Genomic DNA, 19,128 nt, shown 5'->3' on the forward strand with positions numbered 1-19,128 from the left:
GGAGAGTGGCTTAAACTGCCTGTTACACTGTGAAGGTCTGTCTCAGTGCCGCCTCTTCCCCAGGAAACACAGCAGGGGTCACGCAGAGTACAACGGCATTTAATGGTCAGAAACAGTTGTACAGTATTACAACCAGCCACAGGAGCTGTGCTGGAGGACCGGGCCCAATCCTTCCCCACCCCAGGCAAAGCAGTACTGGACAGGAGCTGGCATGTGGCTGGGCCCGTGTCCCCGAGGCCTGAGGGCAGACCACAGTGTCATGTCCCTCCCCCCCCACTACCAGTCTGTATTCATCAGAGGAGGGGTGTAAACCCCACATGCAAGAAGAACCCCTTGCCCCCAGTGTCAAATGGGATGGGGATGTGAGAGTTATAATGAAGGAGAAACCCTATATAAGCTGTTAACAGAGTTCAAGGGGGTAGGGATTACCCCTCTTCCGCATCTCTTAAAGGTGCTCACTTTCCCAGTTTCTTCATCCGTTCATCAATGTTGGCAAAATTCCCCTCAACCGTGGACAGGTTTTCACGCATGGTTGTCTGCACCTAGAAAATAACAGAGATGTTTTACTCTTTGTCAGGTCCAGGTGCTTACCTGGATGAGGACCTGGAGAAGTTCTCTTAGAGAAGACAAAAGAGACATGGAAGCCTAGCTGACGGGCCCTGGAGCAGGGAGGTTACAGCAGCAGTTTTTAAATACCTCTGGAGTCCGACGGACCCAGCTTAGGATCTGCCACGCAGGCAGGACTCAAGCAGTACCATTCTTTGATCTGTTTCACGTGATGAGGGACATGTAAGATTTTGTTGAAGTGAGGGTTTTTATGGACTCAAAACTTAAGGAAACTGCCGTGTACAGGAAGGACATACTGTACTTGATATATTTTTTCATTTATCTTGACGGTCCTATCGTGTTGGGCTTCTCAGCTTTAATTCTGCCCTCAGCACTGAAAACAGTGCCTTCCAAGAGAAACTGAGGACTATGTGCTGGGCACTGGTAAGAATGAAGAACGCGAGGCTCTGCCCAGTGTCAGAGAAGAGGTGGCAGAACTAGGCTGGAGCCTGGCTGTTGACTTCAAAGTCCATGTTCCTCCCGATGTGCCGTGCTCTGGATACAGGAGCATTTGGATGAGGACGGGGTAGGTGTTACAGGAAAAACTGAAGTTCACTGGACTCCTAACAATTCACCCGTTGGTGTTTCACCTAATCCGCACAACCCTGAGGTAGGTATAGTTTTCCCGATGGTGAGATGGAAGATCCCAGGTGAAGCAGTTGTCAAAGGTCCCATGACCACTGAAACACAGTAGACAGAGCAAACTCCTGCCACAATGACGTGCTACGATATGGGCCAAGGCAGAACCCACTAGTCTGTGCTAGCGAAGGGAGGCTGCAGACTAATAGAGGGGCACACACCTGGGTCAAGAGGGTGGTGTTGTCCTTGAGGGAACTAGCAATCATCTGCTGTGTGGTGTCCAAGTGTGTTAGGAGCTGACCAAACTGCATGGCTGCAAGAGAAGGTAAGAAAGAGACGGGTGAGGTTAGAATCCAAGAGGGAAGGAAACAAAGACTGCCCACTTTCCACTTCGTAGTTCCCCTGGCCGCCGGCCTCCCACCTTGCTCATGCAGCTGCTTGATGGTGACAAGTCTCTGCACCAGCTCTGGAAGGGTGGAGGCGATGGGGCTCCAGCGCTGTATGGTTTCATATAGCTGATGCACCTGGGGGTGGGGGGGACATGACAGGGCCCAGAGGGGGTGGCTGAGCGAAGTACACATGGGTCATTTCAGTAGGGTGGGACAGGACTGAAACACTGCCCTGACTTTCTCAGCTGATCAGAGCTTATGAAGACAGCACCTGGGATTCAATGCTCCCACGCTCTGGCAGGACCACCAGAAGGACTCCGAGAACACGAGGGAACAGGAAAGGGTATAAAAATGAGGGAAAGGGCTCTTCCTGACCTTGCTTTGTGTATCTGCATCCTCTACAGAAGCTTTATGCTTGGCAATCTCATTCACCTTTCCCAGGACACTCTGAAAACACAGACTTAAGGTTGACAGGGCACCCAGGGCTTCCAAAGTCCCAAGATACCTGTAATCCAGTTTGCCCTCCACTTAGTACCTGTAGCCGAGCCTCCACTTGGTCCAAAACTGCAAGGTCCAGGGCGTTCACCTTTGCTTGCAACAGCTCTACAGTCTCCTGGGGGTGGGGTTGGGACAAACTTCATGAGAGAGAAAGGATCAGACTAGAAGAGCCCACCCCCTATTCCACTGAAGGGAATTAAGTATAGAGCTACACACCCAAACACAGTTCTCCAAGCAACCCCGATCCCAGTATCACCTCTGTAATCCTAACACCGGTTCCTTTTACACTCACCATAAGAGAGGCTCCCTGTAGACCTGCTGAAAGGGGATTCTAGTTGGGAAAAGGAGGAAAGAAATCAGTGGTTCTTGTATCTCCACATGATTATTACCTTCTCCCATCCTTTCTGGTTCTAGCTGGCAACCCACTGGCTGGTCCGATAACTGAAGCCCTTCCCACTCTTTCCAGGGTTCTGTGGAATGCTGTGGACATTAGGAAGAAGGGTGTGGGATCCAAGGGTCAGACTAAGTAGAGGAGAGCACCTGACCTGAGCATCCTGGTCACAGCGGACGGTCGCTTCCAGCTCTGTCAGGCGCTTCTCAAGTTCTGCAACCTAGAGAGGAGAAAGGAGGTGCGATTCGCCACCCGCCTCCCTGCTGCTGCAGCGGGCACTAAGATCCTGCTCTTCTCTGCTTGTCCACTTGCCATTCCCCTCTCTCCTCCTCTCTACTCTGCCCAGGGACTCCTTTCTCTGGAACACATCCCTAGTCACAATCTTAAAATCTTAACTGAAAGTAGATGGGTGAGGAAACCTGGAACAAGACATCAGGAGGAATCAGAAGCATTCCCGGCACCCTCTCCTCAGATCCGATCCCTTGGAGGGAGGCAGGAAAGTCTTTAGGGCCACCTCACCCTGGCCCCCCAACCACCTTACGCCCACACTTACTTTGGCAGCTTGAGAGAATTTGTCCTGTTCGGGCCGAGAATGTAGTTCGTAAGTGACAAGGCTACTATCTGCAGGGGTCCCACTGGTGGTCTTTCCCCCTGAACCAGCTCCTTTGCTGTTTTTTGTTGCTTCCAGCTGCAGCAGTAGGCGCCTGGGCCAGGAGACCAAGTAATAAGATCAAGTCTTGAAGCATGTGGGCCAGCCCAGTCACTGTCATTTCTGCCTCATGTTCAGCATTAAGGAAAAACTGGGCTACCTCTCCCCTTAGTATCCTGGCCAGCACCTGGCTGAGTCCCCCTGTGCCCCAATCAGCAATGATTTCCCAACCACATAGGGCACCCACTTAGCCAGAGCTCCATCGGGGTCAGTGAGGTTGATCGCCGCATCTGGTCCCAGCAGCTTCTCTAGGTGGGAAGCAACGAGCTGCTGCTTCAGGGCTGCTAGCTGTTTAGCCAGTACCACGGGGGTCAGCTTCTCTTCAGTGGCTGCCTCCTTCACCGTTGTCTGGTGTGAAGTAGACAATGAGGGGTGGCAAGTGTGAATTAAGACCAAAAAAAAGAGGATCAAGACCCTTAAAAATCGCTGTGGCTAGGGGCGCCTGGGTGGCTCAGTCGGTTAAGCATTCAATTGTTGATTTCGGCTCAGGTGGTGATCTCACAGTTTCATGAGTTTGAGCCCCACATCAGGCTCTGTGCTGACCTTGGGAGCATGCTTGGGATTCTCCCTCTCTCTCTGTCCCTCCCCCATTCATTCTCTCTCCCTCTCTCTCTCTCAAAATAAATAAATAAACTTAAAAAAAACGGCAGTGGCTGGAAGTCACTGGATGGTTCTTACCCATCTATGGCATTGAATGTAGATTTATGTATATTCCTAAATCTAGGAACCTCAGCTCCCTTAGCCAGGAGCTTAGGGAATGTTTCTCCTCCTGCTGTGAGGTCCTCCTCTGCGACATAAGTCAGAGCAGGGAGGGGAGAAGAGAGTTTAGTTACCTTGATTTTCTCAACTTCAGTTGTCAGCTCTTGGACCTCATGCAGTAGTCGCTGGTACTTTTGCTGTGGGGTCTCCTTCACTCCCAGACCCTCTCCAAGCTAGAGAGCAAGCACAGACAGGGAAGTTACACCTCTTAATACAGGGAGCTTCAAGAATTTATCCAAGGGGCGCCTGGGTGGCTCAGTCGGTTGAGCGTCCGACTTCGGCTCAGGTCATGATCTCGCGGCCCGTGGGTTCAAGCCCCGCATTGGGCTCTGTGCTGGCAGCTCAGAGCCTGGAGCCTGCTTCAGATTCTGTGTCTCCCTCTCTCTCTGACCCTCCCCAGCTCATGCTGTCTCTCTCTGTCTCTCAAAAATAAATACACATTAAAGTAAAAAAAAAAAAAAAAAAAAAAAAAAAAGAGAAAAGAATTTATCCAAACCCTGGGCCCAAGTTACAAGGGTATCCTATCCACCTCAGAATTCACAACAGCCTAGTACAGAAAAACTGGAGGTGGCTAGAGGGCTGGAGACTCTCCAGAGCAAACAGCAGGGGGACTAAGCATCCCGACTGTATCCTGCTGGGTTCCTCAGGACCCCTAATGAGAGAAAAACTCAGAAGCCTGACTGTATCCTTTGGTTTCTCTCCTAAACAGGATCACTGTACCATCCCCACCAACACACACACAACAAACCATCTCATATTCTCCAGATTCATATCCTGTTCTCTTGGTTTTTCCAATACGATCTGAGAAATCTGCCAAGAAAAGAAGATAGAATTGAGGGCCTGATCTAGGCCCAAGGCAGTCATGGGCTCAAGTGACTTGACTGTCAGGGCTACCATGAGAGATCTCCATGAACGACCCTTTCCCCAAAGCAAAAGTCACCACCGCCTGAGGATAGGCCTCCCCCCAACAATTTCCAGCCTGGTCTCACCAAGTCCCTTTGTCCCCACTCTCTTGTCTTTGAACTTGTCATAGGCAGCATTGGGATTGACAATGATGTGCTCCACACTTGTGCTCGTCAGCTCCTCCTGCAGGAATAGGTAGTTTAGGCCAAGGGCAGATTCATTCTCCCCCCAGACTTCCCTGACCCCACAAAATCCCCAAACCATTAGAGGAGACTGGGCCCTACTTTCCCAAGGGAAGAGAAGGGCAGTTCCACTCCAAGCTGCTGAGCTAGGCTCAGCCTAGGAAACGGAAGCTTCCCGGTAAATTTAGTCTCAGTTGTATAAATATTAACACCCTGATTCAAGTGGGAACAGAGGTAGCATAACCTCCCCACCCACTCTGTACATAAGCCTCCCATCCCCCGACCCCATCCAACTGGGCCCTCCCGCTTATCTGGCACACACCATGCACTCAGGGCAAGAAACCAACCTGACCTCTTTTAACCTCCCCCTCCCGAAAGTAAATTTCCTTGCTGCTGAGGAAGGCCATTTCAAGCTAACCTTCCATCCTCCTGGGGGTTGGGGAGAGGAAGGATGGCAGACAAGCAAGCTGCTAACTCCCAGGGTGAATACACTGCTGAAGGGAAGACACCAACTCTTAGACACAAGAGGAAGGTTGGCAGAGGGCCTGACCAGCAGCCCTGTTTCCAGGCTGCCATGAGGGTGGGGAGTTCAGGGCACACAGAAAACAGGCAAGAGAGTAATGTATTCTCTAAGGGACATCTTAGAAGCGATAAGCGTATGTGCCATCTGCTTGCCACGAGGACCTGTGGGTAAGGGCCACGCCTAGGTCCTGACATGGAGGTGGCCCAGCATCTTTTCGAAGAGAAGCTGCAGCACCTAACTGTTCTCCCTGAGTCCTTGGCCGTGTCTCAAGCACTAGCTCTTCCATAAATAGGGCGCGTGGTGAAGAGAAGGATAAAGACAATTTACCCTAGGGACCGAAGCAGAGAGGTTCCCTCCTTACTAGTTATCGACTGGCTGTTCAGATTCCAGTAACTACACCAAGCCGGGGCACTCCAAACTACCCAACCCCATCACTTGTCAGCAGTCCGACAGCTCTCTCTACATTACTGAAGGAGCAGGGAGGAGACCAGAAGTTCTTTTGTGCTGAGGATGCCATCTCCATCTTCTACAGGAAGCAAAGTGAGTCTTTCCTTTCACTACAACAATGGTTCTCACCCCTGCCTGCACAGTTGCATCACTTAGAAAATGTAAAAACAAATCAAAAGACAATTAAAATTTAAAAAAAGAGGCTTGGGCTCGCCTCTGTAGATTCTGATTTAATTGTTCTGGGGTAGGGTTGGGATAGCAGGCCAGTTGAAAAGCTACCCAGATGATTCTAATGTGCAGCCGGGACTAGACAGAGTCTCTGCCTGTGTGTGGGTATTGGGGGTGGGGGTGGAGGAGGATGATGGAGAGACATCATGAAGAGCAGCAGCATCTCCGGTCTGCTACTGGAGAAGGAATCAGTGTGAGTGGCAGCTTTAAAAATAAGGGAAAGGACGGAGTAAGGAGAAAACATCAACTTTGATCTTTACCTCTTCTTCAGGGAAGTGCTGAGCAGAGGAGCAAGAGCTAAAGATTAACGGAAAACAAAAGGACTCGATGTCCCATAATGCAAGGGTAAAGAGACAACTGGGCTCCAAATTATCAGCTCTTTAACCTTCTCTGAAATGTTTGGCTAGAACACCCACAGGCCAAATAACTGAGTAGTCTCTGGCCTCTCTTGTCTGAGAAGGACTCCTGATCAGGAGTGGCAACCACCTTCTCTTAAGTTCATAATCAAGAGTATGCCACTCCTCCCTGTGAGTGCTCCAGTCAAGGCCAATGAAGTAGAAATCCATTAAAAAAAAAAAAAAAAATCCTCCTAAAAAGAGAAATGGGAAGCACAGACTATAGACCAAGGAATGAAATTAATCATAGATACCATTTGTTAAGCCCTTATTTTGGGCCAGGCACTATGTTGATGAGAACCTACTTTCTTACATGCTTCCTAAATAGGGAAGGAGACGAGCAGAAAAGGATCAACACGCAAACCGTGAGTCTCAGAGGTCCTGGACGGTGACAAGAATGAACAGTGCTTTCATGTCACTATTCCCACTTAGGATCATGTTCTGGATCAGGAGAGGAGCTGCCCGACGCGGGCATCATCTCAGAGCCTCTCCAAGGATGTGGCCCCAGAGACTCAGGTGGCCGACACTGTTCAGTCCTCCAGTGGCACCCACTCCGCCAGTGTCTCAGAGATCTGGGGGCATGGGCTAGGGGCAGTATCATTACAGTGATTTGGAAGATGGGAAAAGGCTGTCAGCTAGGGAGGGGCTGGATAGAGGGATTAAAGATTTAGCAGAGACAAAAGGACAGAGGAACAACTGCCCATCACAGCACACCCCATTAAAAAGCAGATGAAAGGTCAGGCTTCTTACCAGCTCCTTGTGGTTTCCCCAGAGGTGAGAAAATCAAAAGAGTTAAAAGGAAAGGGAGTGGGGAAATGGGGGTGAGGGAGGGAAAAAAAAGACAAAATTGTTATTAGCAAATTGTCACATGCACTATATGATAGCTTCAAACACACTGCACCATAGGGCCCAGGGGAGCCTAGCAAAATTTGGGGGCCAAGAAGTTTCACCTGGAGTCACCACATACCCCAAGAGAAAGAAGAGCCTGGGACCCTTTCCTCTCTGGTGGGGAGACTGTCATGAAGCTTTGCCATTGGCAGCAATTTAAAATCATCTGGGAACTAGTGAGATGTTGCAAGCTAGTGGCATGGAACAGGAAAGTGGGGGGAGACAAGGCTGAGGTGGACAAGGCAGAATGCGAAGCAGAGGCTATGGAGATTCTGAGGACATGTAGCTGATTGAGGGCTCACAATTCTCAAGGTGGGAACTCATGGTTCAAGTCTCGCTGTCTCTTGGTTTCTCTAGTCTTGAAGAATTAGACATTTGGGTAGCAGAATCGGTGACAATGAGGGTGCCCATGTGGATGGTTTGATATGACTTTAGGTTAGGCAGAACAAAATATGTCAGGAGATGGTGAGTTTCAGGAAATATGAAGTCCCTAATTGCAGCTCCGTTCTCATTCTCTGCTGTCAGAGTAGAGACAGGGCAAGTCCTGGTCCCTTGGATAGTCCAGTGTGTTTGTATCCATCTTGATTAGTTGGTAACTCGCCCTGCAGCACTGAGGGAACCAGAGCAACTGGGCCACGATGTGCTAGCACAAAAAGTGTAGAGGACACCAAGATTCACGGGCTACCAGCACATGTGCAGAAAATGTTTCTTCAACCCTCTGTTCTCAAGGTTCACAGAAGTTAGCAGGTGGACAAGAGGGAAAGGTAAGAATATTTTAAAGAGGCCTTCCTTGAGTCCAGCCACATAGATAAAGTTCTCGCTTCTAAGCAAGATTGGTGAAGAAGTGCCAGGAGGGGAAATCTAGCTGTATGCCCTGCCTCTCCAGGAGCTCTACTGATGGGCACACAGAATGGTGGAGGATTGAAGATGGCTGTGTATATGAAAATGCATGCTGGGACAAAGACAAGTGCTTCCTGCCCCAGAGATTTCAGCTAGGTACACCTGAGCCTCAACCTCTCCGTCCTGTCTGATGCCAGGGTCCAGCTAATCCAAGACTCCTGTTTCAGCTCAGGGTCGAGGCAGATCCAGGCCCTGTGGTCTACACTGGGATGTCTCTGCGCAGAGTGAGTAGAAGCACTCACAGGTGCACGCATGCAAACATACGAGGGGAGGCACACACACACACTACCTTTCTCTTACTTGCCCCACCAAGCTAAAACCACCTTGGGAGAAACTCAAAGAGGGAGAGAACATTGAGCCGTAAGCTCAAGTTCAAATCATGAGGAACAAGCAGAATGGGGGAGGACAGAAAATCAAAGAAAAGGAAAAGTGGTATATTAGTTTGTAAACAGTATATACCATCTCCAGGGCTGTCCCACGGGTGCATTGTGGGATGATGAGTTTTTCCTCATCATCATTCTTATAACCTAGAGTAGTGACAGTCACCATGGAAACAGTACACCCAGCCACCTCGATTGGAAAATTCGAAGTGCCCTGAACTCAGGTACCAGCTTACCTGGTACATGACTTCCAGTCCCTCTCACTAATGGACCCCCTGAGTCCCCAGGACTGTTTGGCTTAATGGCTGTGCCTCAGAGGGCAAGACCTGAGGTTCTAGATCAGACAGGGAAAGAGGCCACTGCTGCTCTCTGAGCTCTATGCCAACACTGCAGCCAGGAGAAGTTCAGAACCACGATGACAAGGAAGTTGGAGAGTGCTGTAGAATAAAACTGTCCAGGATGGATCAACACAGTGCTGACCATTCATCCATGGTCAGGAGGGGTACAGAAATAGAGACTCATGAAAGCACAAATAACCCAAGTTATTACTTTAAAATTGCACGTAACACTCCTTTTCCATCCCATTTACCTTTGTCTAAAGGCTTAGCACAGGAACATTAAAACGAGTTTTTCCAAGGGGTAATCTACATACAGCTAGGAAGTGAGGACTGTGATTGTCCTCCTTGTTCTTCACCCTTGTCCAGAATGGCTAACAGTCCTTTTCTCCTAACTTCATTTCACTCTGAGGAGAAAAAAGCCAACCCCCTTCTAACTCCAGCCTCTAAATGCCTCATATCCAAAAGCATTCCTAGCCTCCCTGTTTCTATTCCATCCTCCACTGGACAGTTTTATTTTGCAGACCCCATAAGGGAAAGAGACAATGATTCATGGACCATAGTTGTACTTCTAAACCTGGATTAATGATTTTTAAACACAAGGCCAGCAGGCCCCTTAGTGACTCCGCTAGGGACTCAATAGAATGTAAAACGATTAGCTACACCAATAGCACAGTGACAGCGCATTGCATGCAAGATGGCAGATGAAAAAAAAAACATGCAGAGAAGAAGCATCGAATGGTCTTACTTGTGCAAACTAGTGTCCAGGCAAGGTGGTGAGGAGGGAGGATGGGGGAAGCATTAGGAAAAACTCAGGTAAGTTCAAGAGTGCCAACAGTCAATGAACACAATCAAGCAAACTCTATGATATCTCAAACCATAAGGAAGACAACGTACTGTTTCTCATCTCGGGCCGGGGAAGGGTTCCACAGTATCTGCCCTTTGAAGAACAGCCTCTGCCAGGGCCCCATCGAACTATGGCTAGGTCACCTCTCCCCTTTCACATGGCATTAGAGATGGAGAAGGCATAAAGGGAGAAACTATACCCTGTTTCTAGGGAGGTTTTCTAAGTTCACTTTCCTTGCTCCAGCAGTTCAAAAGCCATGAGCAGAATGCCTTACCGACCCAAAGCAGGCTGTGGGCCCAGCAGGAAGGGAATTCCAGTTGGGAATTAACTTTCCTGATAAGACATTTTAAAAAAAGTCTCCAAACAGCCCCGCACCCAAATCGACCTAGGAGTGTCTGAGACACAGAGATGAGATTCTCCCAGATTGAAGAGGAAAGGGCTAGCCTGTGCATCTGCCTGGCCCATTCATTTTAGAATATTTTACTTCCTGCTAAAATTGTTTTAAAGGGATAACAGGAAAATCAGGATCATCTTTAGCAAAACTTAAACCTTTTACACTACTTTCCTCCCTCACCCTCCACACTATGAGAACTGTAATACTTTTACGTTTAGGTTAAATTAGCAATTACAATCTTTAAGGGATGTTAGAGGACATTATCTCCTCCAGCACCTCATTTTTTTTTTCTACAGTGGGAAAATCAGAGGAAGGAGGTTAAAAGATAGTGAGGGTCAACACTTTGGTTATTTCTTTAAATAAAAATCTGGAGATCCCCCAAAAGGTTCCATAAGGATTTGGTCATATTGGTTGTCTTCAGGGAAGGGAACGGAGTGGTGGCAGGCAGGGCTAGGAAGACCCTTTTGCTCTATGTGCCTATATTGTCTATTTTAAAAACTGATAAAATTAAAGTTGAAAATAATCTGGAGACTAAGGCAGAACATTCCGTTGCTGGGAGTTAGGAAGGTGACTGAACACCTCGTGGTTCAGCCACAATACTGGTGATGTGCACTGTCATCTGTGCTAGGTCTTGGGAAGGCAGGTGAAAAAGCTATAGGCTGCTAGTGACAATCCAGACCTCACCAACACGAGGTTTCTGGACTAAGTACAACTCACATCTCTTCAAGTTGCACATTTACATCAATATTAAGAGCAGGAACAGAACCATTACTCAGCTGACTTCCCGAAGGCTGTCCTCCTAAGGCCCACAGGGACACCCAGAGGCCAGAGAAATTAGCTGACATCAGTAAACATCTCAGCTCCCTGCCCCCACCTGGGCTCCTGAAGCAGCTGAAGGTCTCCCCACCTCACCCACTCCTGCCTAGTGATGAAGAGTCATTTAGTTGAGCCTTAGGTGACGCAGGCAACTCGACTCTTCCTGCATGTACCATCCAGCTCCCATCACTCCTATTCTGTCATCCTAGGCAGTATGCTGCAGGACGTGAACACTTTGGGTATCCTCTCCCTATCAGCCACCCCACTTACTACTGAAATAAGCTTTTCAACGGGGAGAAACAGCCAATCACGGCTGCACATTCAGGGGCGTCCACGCTTATCATCTTATTAAGAAATATTCCAGTACTTTCAAAAGGAAAACTACAATGTATGTTTTGGTTTGGAAAGGGGATTGCTGTGATACTGCCAGTCTGTATGCTAGTCAGTGACAAATGGACAAACTTCCATTGATCATCTCACCATGAAGGCTTGATACTTTATAGGCAGAGGCCTAGGCCAAAGTTGAACCGTCTCTGAAACAGGGCAGAGGACTGAAGTCCTCAGCTTATACATGCCTGCTCTGTGAGGTCAAAGGCAGCTTCCTAATAAGATACATCTGGAGTGACAGGTGCACACCCAGGTCTTTCAGCAATGACAACATCTGCATTATCTCCAGATACTCAAGCTTGGGGGACAGACTGACATGCCAGAAAGTACAGAAGCCACAAGGAACACACCACTGAGAGGCGACAGGGAAGGTGTTCCCACAAAGTAGGAACCACTTCCACACAGGGGAAACCAAGTAAGGAATAAGAGAGTACGCCAAGCCATACATTATAAGCCAGCAGCCAGCATTCTCCAGGATTAACCAGCCCCACAGACAGAGCCACAGGACTTACAGACACACATACTGAGCCTGCTTTATCATCCATGTGACCTCAGCCCAGTTCTCTTTGGAATAGAACCTAAAACACATCTTGTAAGACACGTTTTACTAGTAGACCTTTGTTCTCCTTGGCCCTTAACATACAAGTTTTTACTGTGTTGGTTTCCATTCACTTAATTTTGTTTACTACATGTTTCCTATATGTATCCTAACTCCCTCACTAGTCTGGGGGATTGAGGGTAGGGACATTTATTCCTCTGCGTTGCACAAAAACTGACACAGAATGAACACATTCAATAAACAATGCTAAGTGGTTCCCCTCATGGTTAAAATGTGTCCACAGCTAATTCCTTCCTCAGAGTTCATCTTAGATCTGAAAGTGCTAAGACTCTCCTTTGCTGATATGAAATATTTATGTTCTTTCTCAATTTTTTTTTCTCTGACCATATTCTTTATCTTTCTACAATCTCCACATCATTTTCTCACTCCTTGCTCAAAGGATACTGGGTATTCATGTAAAAGTGTATTCCTCTATACTTCAAAATCTAGCTCTTCGTAGGATACACTAATGGACATGTATTGAGTGAAATATTTTACGAAATCAAAGGCCTAGTTCCTAACCTCAAGTAGTCTGTAAGTGCTCAGACTCCATGATTCATTACCATGGATTAGCATCCAGAGGTCTACCTAAATCACTAGCCCCAAACTAAACTGTTTTGAGAGATATTTCGACTTTGTTTAAAAAACCCAAGGATCAGGACTTGTTGGCTATAATTCCACTGACTTCAATCTCCTTCCTGGCATGATTCATTGCAACCTACAGGCTGGGTTGGCATACCCGCTTATTGTTGTGGCTCACCAGAAAAGGGAAAGGGTCTGCCTAGGGGAGAGAGATTAGGGTCCAGAGGAGTCCTGAAGCAGCACATGGTCTTACCGCATCAAACTCCGCTTGATCATCCTCAGGTAGGTCGCTGGTTTCATAAACATCTGGTTCGTTCCTGGCCTGCAGACAGAAGCAGTGACCACCCTACCTCATTACCCAGCATCCACCAATATCCCTAAACCACTCCATTTGAATAAGCTAACAGAGAAGGCAGGCTGTGAGGCCAAGATTCTGTCCCTTCTCTTCCACCTGCCCAGGGAACTGTATGTCAGTTCCCAGTCTTGAAGGCATTGGGATGACAGCAGGGACAACTGGGACCTCATGGTAGATGGCGAGTGCAAGTGATGACAAAGATGTTATCCTGAATCAGAATGGGGGCGGGCCCTTGGCAATCATTATATCAGAAGTAGGGGAGGGCTATCTTCAAATTAGGCCACAGCCTATACACCACTACCCTAGCACACTGGCACAAAGGTTTAGAGTGACTCAGGACCTTAGTACTCAAAAGTACTGTAACCCAACCCCCACCCTTGAGAATGCAGGCAGGGCAACACAAAAGGAGGGTACAGGCCGGCATATGTGGGGGTGGGCCACGGGGGTGGTCGGGTTTCTTGGAGGGCAGAATTTTCTATCTGGCACAAGAAGGGTTCTGCCAGGTTAACCTCTTCTTTGGCGGGTTGTAGGCCATCACCAAGTGGCCTGGTATGTCTGTTTGGAGTGGGGATGGGGGGGGGATAATGGGGAGATTTGGGGAGACACGGGTGGTGCTGACACGGCTGGAAGAAACACTAGGGCACAAGCGATAAGCGCCCAGAGACGATGTCTGGGCGGAGAAACCGGCGACTGCCGGAAAAGGGGCCTGGTAAGCCATTCCGCGGCAGGGCCAAGTCGGGTCAGAAGACTCCGGAGGGTGCTGCGGCCCGTCGGGGAGCCAGGGGCTGGAGCCCTGGGGCGGAGGAGGGGCTGCAGGCGGGAGGGGTCACGGGTTAGTGTCTGTTGGGGGTCCTTAGTAGGTCGGGGGTGCGGTCCTGGGAGCCGGGGCTGGCCCTGTACTCACAATGCCGGGAAGATCGGCGTACTTAGGGTCCGCCATGGCGGCGGCGAGGCGGGGTTGGGGGACCGGGGCCTCGGCGGAGCCGGGGCCGGTGTTCGGGTAGGGGAGAGGCTGGGTCCGGGTCCCGAGCTAAGGCGGCGGCAAAGGGAGCGGCGGAGGAGGTGGAGAGCAGGAAGTCTCGCGACAGGAATCGCACAGGAGAGAGAAGGGCAAGGCAAAAGTCGCGAGAACAGCCCGCTACCACACCCCTGGAGAAGCCGGGATTGGCGAAAATGCGGCCAGGGAATGAGGTAATGGCGAGGGACGCAGCCTGGGATTATGGGACCTGTAGTCTTGGCCGATAGGGGCTTGGACGGAGAACGACAATAACGCGCCTTGGGAGTTATTTCACACAACTTCTTTTCTTTCATTTTTACATCAGGTCTATGATAAATGTTTTATAATTCCTGTTTTTCAGAAGAATTCGTTTGGGCTTCCAGAAATTAAATGGCTAGATAAAAATCACACATCCTGTCATGCTGTGGCACAGAAAGGGCTTCAAAAACAATAATAGCAGGTAAAATTTAGTAAAGTCTTAGTCATGTTAGGAATGAAAATAATCTTCTCAAGTTAGAGATATCAGATAAAATACAGGACGCCTAGGCAAATTTGAACTTCAGATAAATAATAGTTTTTGTAGTATAAGTATGCCCCACATCATTTTTGGGATATACTAACACACACACACACACACACACACACACACACACACACACACACACTAATAGTTTTTAATCTGAAATTCAAATTTAACTGGGCATCCTGTTTTGTTTTTCAAATCTGGCAATCCCATCTCAAGTTCATAAATAGGTAAGTGGTAGCTGTATGTCTGAACACACTCTGTGCTTTTTTTTCAAATGGTTTTTTTTTTTTTTTGAGAGAAACACACACACACACACACACACACACACACACACACACACACACACAGAATCTGAACCAGGATCCAGGCTCCCAGCTCAAAGCTGTCAGCATAGAGCCCAAGGCGGGGTGCCAACTTGGGAACCGGGAGATCGTGACCTGAGCCGGAGTCCGAAGCTCAACCTATTGAGGCACCCTCTGTGGGTGAGAGGCGCCCCATGAACACCCTCTGTGCTCTTAACCACTTCACTAATAGTTTTCAGACTTCTGAATTTTCACAGTTCAGTAAAATTAAAATTAATTCTGCCATTACTGCACTAGAAAAAGAAAACACTGTTTACTATAACCATCATTTCTTAGTAGAAAAGTAGGAAGGACATACTCTCAGAATGAAAGGCCATCCTTTGAAACTTAATAAATCTAGCTCTATGTAAAACTTACTGCATCATGTGTGGATGGTTTTTTGGGGGAGGGAGGGGCATATACCCAGTACATTTTTGTCCCTGACCCTCCATAGACAAGTTTTTTGTTTTGTTTTGTTTTGTTTTTAAGACAAGCATTTTTTTGCAACTCCACTAAGGCTGCCACCCTGGAGTCCCTGGGGACCTGAGTTTGGGATGTTTTCCAGAAGGCTTCCTGAGCTTTCAGGATGCTGCAACACTTAGAAATAGTGCCAGACCAAGTGACTGGAGAGATGCTGATGTTCCTGAGTTTGGAACTCATTGTCATTCTATGCATACTCTCCTGGCTTTTTCCCCAAACCTCTACCCCTCTTCCATCCATCTATCCGGTTTCTTATGCTGGACCCTTTTTCTTTGGTTTCCTTAAGATTCAAGGTGGGTTAGAGGTATAGGCCCAACAAGGGGAAGCCCTCAGCTGAGTTCTGTGCAGTTAGTTCTTGTCTGGCCAGGCCACCATTCTCTCACTTTTGCCTCATAATGTCCAAGTGACCTTAGACAATTGCTAGGCAAAACTTCCATCCCCTCCTCCCTTCTCCCATCACCCCACTCCTCCCCTTGGCCTAGAGCCTCAACTCCTGCAGTCCAACTCTCTGTTGGCTAGCAAGGCCTGTGACGTGAAGAAAAATCAATTTGGCCAGCTTCTAGGTGGTTCTGCCCAGGGGCTGCAGCAGGAGTCTGACCTGAGGGGAGGAAGGACAAAGAACCTCTAAGGCTTTTTTTTTGTTTTCTTTTTTCATTTTGCTAGGGAAGGGGGAGAAACAGAACAAGGCCTGAGAAAGGGGCTGGGGTGTTGGGACTCTGAGCAATGGTAACTTGGACAGGAAACACATAGGTGCCTAAACCTGCCTGAAACCTAAAGGCGGAGGTCTGCCCTATAGGTTCTCAAAGCCCTTGTGGCCTTCCCCACCCTCATCATTACCCCTCCTTCATTGTTTTCTGACTCCCTTTCTCTTGCAAAAGCTTCTCCTGCCCACCTTATGCCCAGCCCCAGCCTAGGAGGCAAAAATGAGAATTTTATCTGCTTTTGAATTCTAATAGCCCAGAACCAGAGTTTGTTTTCCTTCACACCGGGGACCTGGTGTGTATAGTGGGGAACGAGTGCACCTTTGGACGTAGAAGGGGTTGGGACTAGCCTCTCCCCTGACACTCCTGTCTGAAAAATGAGACCTGGACACCCTCCTCCACAGGGGTATAGGCAGCTGCCCTTGAAAGTTGAGTGGGTTGGGAATCTTGTGTGAGGGGGTTGGGGATGGAGAGTGAGAAGAAGGCTCTCAATATGGAGAGAGGACAGTGACAGGGGCGGGGCGGGGGTGGGGGAGGAGGATGTCCCGGAATAAAAAGGGTGCACGCGCCGCGCCGTTGACTCTCTTCCCTACCCAGGCGACAAGTCCACCTCAGTCCCCTTATCCCTTCCAGAGGGGTGGAGTCCGAGGGAGGGACAGGCAGGCCAGGGAGGTGGGGAGCTGGGATGCAGCGAGTGACTTGGGTGGGGAAGGGGTGAGGGCGAGGTTACCTAGGAGCTTCGGGGGTGGGGGAGGAGGCGAGAGGAGAGAACCGGCGCCCCTTCGGGTAGACGCCGAACGGGAGGCCCCCCGCGAAGGAAGCCCCGCCCGCCGCCGCCCCGCCCAGGCCCGCAGCGCGGCGCTGCAGCGCGAGGGGCGGAGAGGCAGAGAGCCGAGAGAGGAGGACCAGACGCCCAGGTCGCCTGCATCCCTGTGCCGCAGGAGCGAGCAAGCGCGCCCCGGCCCTGCTCCCCAGCCTTCGCCCGGGCGCCCCACCTGCTTCCTCGGTCCCAGAGACCGAGCACCTGTCCTCCGCCTCGGCTTCAGCTGAGCCCCCCTCCTCCGGAGCGCGCACAGCCCGGCTGCCCGAGAAGTGCCCCAGCCTGTCGCCGGCGACCACCATGGCGGAGACCAACAACGAATGCAGCATCAAGGTGCTCTGCCGATTTCGGCCCCTGAACCAGGCCGAGATTCTGCGGGGAGACAAGTTCATCCCAATTTTCCAAGGGGACGACAGCGTCGTTATTGGGGTGAGTGTCGCCCCGGGAGGGAATTTGGGAAGATTCTACCCCGCCCCCGCCGAGTCTTAGCCCCTGGCTGTCACTGCACCCCCTCCCCGCCGCTCAGCCTCCATCCTCCGCAGCAGCCCCTCCTCTCCCCTGCATCAGGATGACTGGGTGTGGCCTGGCCAGGCTGGTGGCCAAGTCTCCGCAGAGTGGGAGGGGGCTACTTCCTCGCAGTCGGGGGACCCAACTCCCCTTTGCTGCTCGCTGCAGCGTCCGCACCCCTCAGAGCCGGTCCCATGTTTTTCTGATGTTTTCCCTCTCCCCTAGAGAAAGCGCATCTTCCCTTTGTTATTGGCTCGGATCTCTACCCCCACCTCCCAGGAAGGGAGGGGGTAGACCAGTGGATGGGCTGGATGACAGGTGGGCAGTCCAGGGCTTCTGCGGGTGGAGGTATAAATGAGAGTGGGCTCTAGGACCAAGCCCCCCGTCAGCCCCTGAAGTAGTTGCAGCCTAGACTGGGGCGGAGGGCACAGATCTGATGAAGGGTTTTCTGAGGAATACATTGATGCCACACCCAGTCGGGGAAGGGGGCCCTGGGGTCCTAAGGAAATGTCTGCCTTTCCCTCCCAGGTACAGTAGGAAGAGGATTTCAGACACCCCAGTCCCCCCTAACAAATAAAAATAACCAAATCCTGAGGTCTTGATAGGTACTTGCTTATTCATCCTTTCTCTTGATGATCCAGTAAAAAAAAGTAGCAAGTCGCTTCTACCTCATCATGACAGCCCTATCCGTGGAGGAGATCTTGTTAAGGAGGACTGATGTTTCCTGTGGGTTTGTTACTTGATGTGTATTATTTAATCCTCAAAACAACACTCTGAAGTAGGTATTAATGTTTCCATTTTACAGATGAGGAAATTGAGGCCCAAAGAAGTTGAATGACTTTCTCAAGGTCACACTGTTAACTCATGGATCTGAACCTTAATCTGTAACTCCAAAGCTAATAGATTTTCCTATCACACTGCCTCTACAGATTTCTCTTCTGGATCTTTATCTGTGATGGCCTAAAGGGAATTCCTAGGGAATTCTTCACCCACCCCTCCTTTCCGAGGTTGGTAGGGATGTCAGGCTATGGGGTGAAAGGATCTGGGTGTCGAGTCCTGTAAGGCTTTGAGGGGTGCTGGGCCAGGAAATTGCAGCCAATTGGAGAAGGGAGGGGCACATATGAGGACTGCTGTCAAGGTCAGGAGCACTGTTTATATATCTTTGGTCCACAGTGCTTGGCACAAGGCATGCTTATTAAAAGAATTAAGGAAAGATGGGGAGGGAGCATGAGCCTTTTGAATCAGTGAGAATGGGACTTTGAATAAACATGTTTTAAGAAGAGCCTGCTTGTATGTCCCGTCCCCAAGGACCCCAGTCTGTCACCATGCTGAGCTGTCACCAACTGAACTCAAATGGGTGCCTCTGCCTTGTGTGTGTGCTTACATATGTGTGTGTTCACCACATACAGAGGGCTCTTGTCTTTCTTTGCCTCAAGGGCCTTAGGCTTTACAGTCTGGTCTGTCTGGCCAGGCTAACATGATCAGCCTGGGGGCTCCTCTCCAAGTAGTCTGGACAGCAAGCATTAGCTGTGAGAGTTGGAGCTTGATGGTCCCCTGAAGTATGAAGGCTGAGAAACAGGAGGGAGGTGGTCATGGGAGAGCCCATCCACAAAAGGCTTCTACTGTGAAGCCTAGTTTCCTTGCTTTATTTTTTTCAGGTAAGTC

The 19,128-nt window shown here is 49.6% G+C and overlaps 2 protein-coding genes across 5 annotated transcripts in view; one reads left to right on the top strand and one right to left on the bottom strand.

Annotated features, from left to right (window-relative positions):
- Positions 1 to 78: 78 nt before the first annotated feature.
- On the bottom strand, positions 79 to 14,193 carry DCTN2 (dynactin subunit 2). 2 transcript variants are annotated; one of them, XM_047867818.1, is made up of 15 exons: positions 13,996 to 14,193; positions 12,990 to 13,058; positions 7,360 to 7,365; positions 4,921 to 5,017; positions 4,680 to 4,741; positions 4,006 to 4,104; positions 3,360 to 3,520; positions 3,017 to 3,167; positions 2,618 to 2,683; positions 2,365 to 2,403; positions 2,110 to 2,187; positions 1,950 to 2,021; positions 1,607 to 1,709; positions 1,407 to 1,498; positions 79 to 542 (listed from the first exon to the last, which is right to left on the bottom strand). In XM_047867818.1, exons 1-15 carry the CDS (start codon positions 14,029 to 14,031, stop codon positions 456 to 458), a joined length of 1,218 nt encoding a protein of 405 aa, XP_047723774.1. In that variant the 5' UTR covers positions 14,032 to 14,193; the 3' UTR covers positions 79 to 455. The 2 variants fall into 2 exon arrangements, with proteins under 2 accessions (XP_047723774.1, XP_047723775.1); XM_047867819.1 differs by lacking the exon at positions 7,360 to 7,365.
- A 2,902-nt stretch (positions 14,194 to 17,095) lies between these two features.
- Positions 17,096 to 19,128, top strand: part of KIF5A (kinesin family member 5A) — a 28,512-nt gene continuing 26,479 nt past the window's right edge. Inside the window, exons 1-2 of one of the 3 annotated variants that reach the window (XM_047866746.1) lie at positions 17,143 to 17,385; positions 18,118 to 18,120. In XM_047866746.1, coding sequence (XP_047722702.1) covers positions 17,257 to 17,385; positions 18,118 to 18,120 — 132 coding nt within the window. In that variant the 5' untranslated portion in view covers positions 17,143 to 17,256. Of the gene's footprint in view, positions 17,386 to 18,117; positions 18,121 to 19,128 lie in introns of all 3 variants that reach the window. The other 2 variants (XM_047866748.1, XM_047866747.1) reach the window with 2 other exon arrangements.

This window comes from Prionailurus viverrinus, chromosome B4 (assembly GCF_022837055.1).
Source record: "Prionailurus viverrinus isolate Anna chromosome B4, UM_Priviv_1.0, whole genome shotgun sequence".
In the NCBI taxonomy this organism is placed as follows: domain Eukaryota; kingdom Metazoa; phylum Chordata; class Mammalia; order Carnivora; family Felidae; genus Prionailurus; species Prionailurus viverrinus.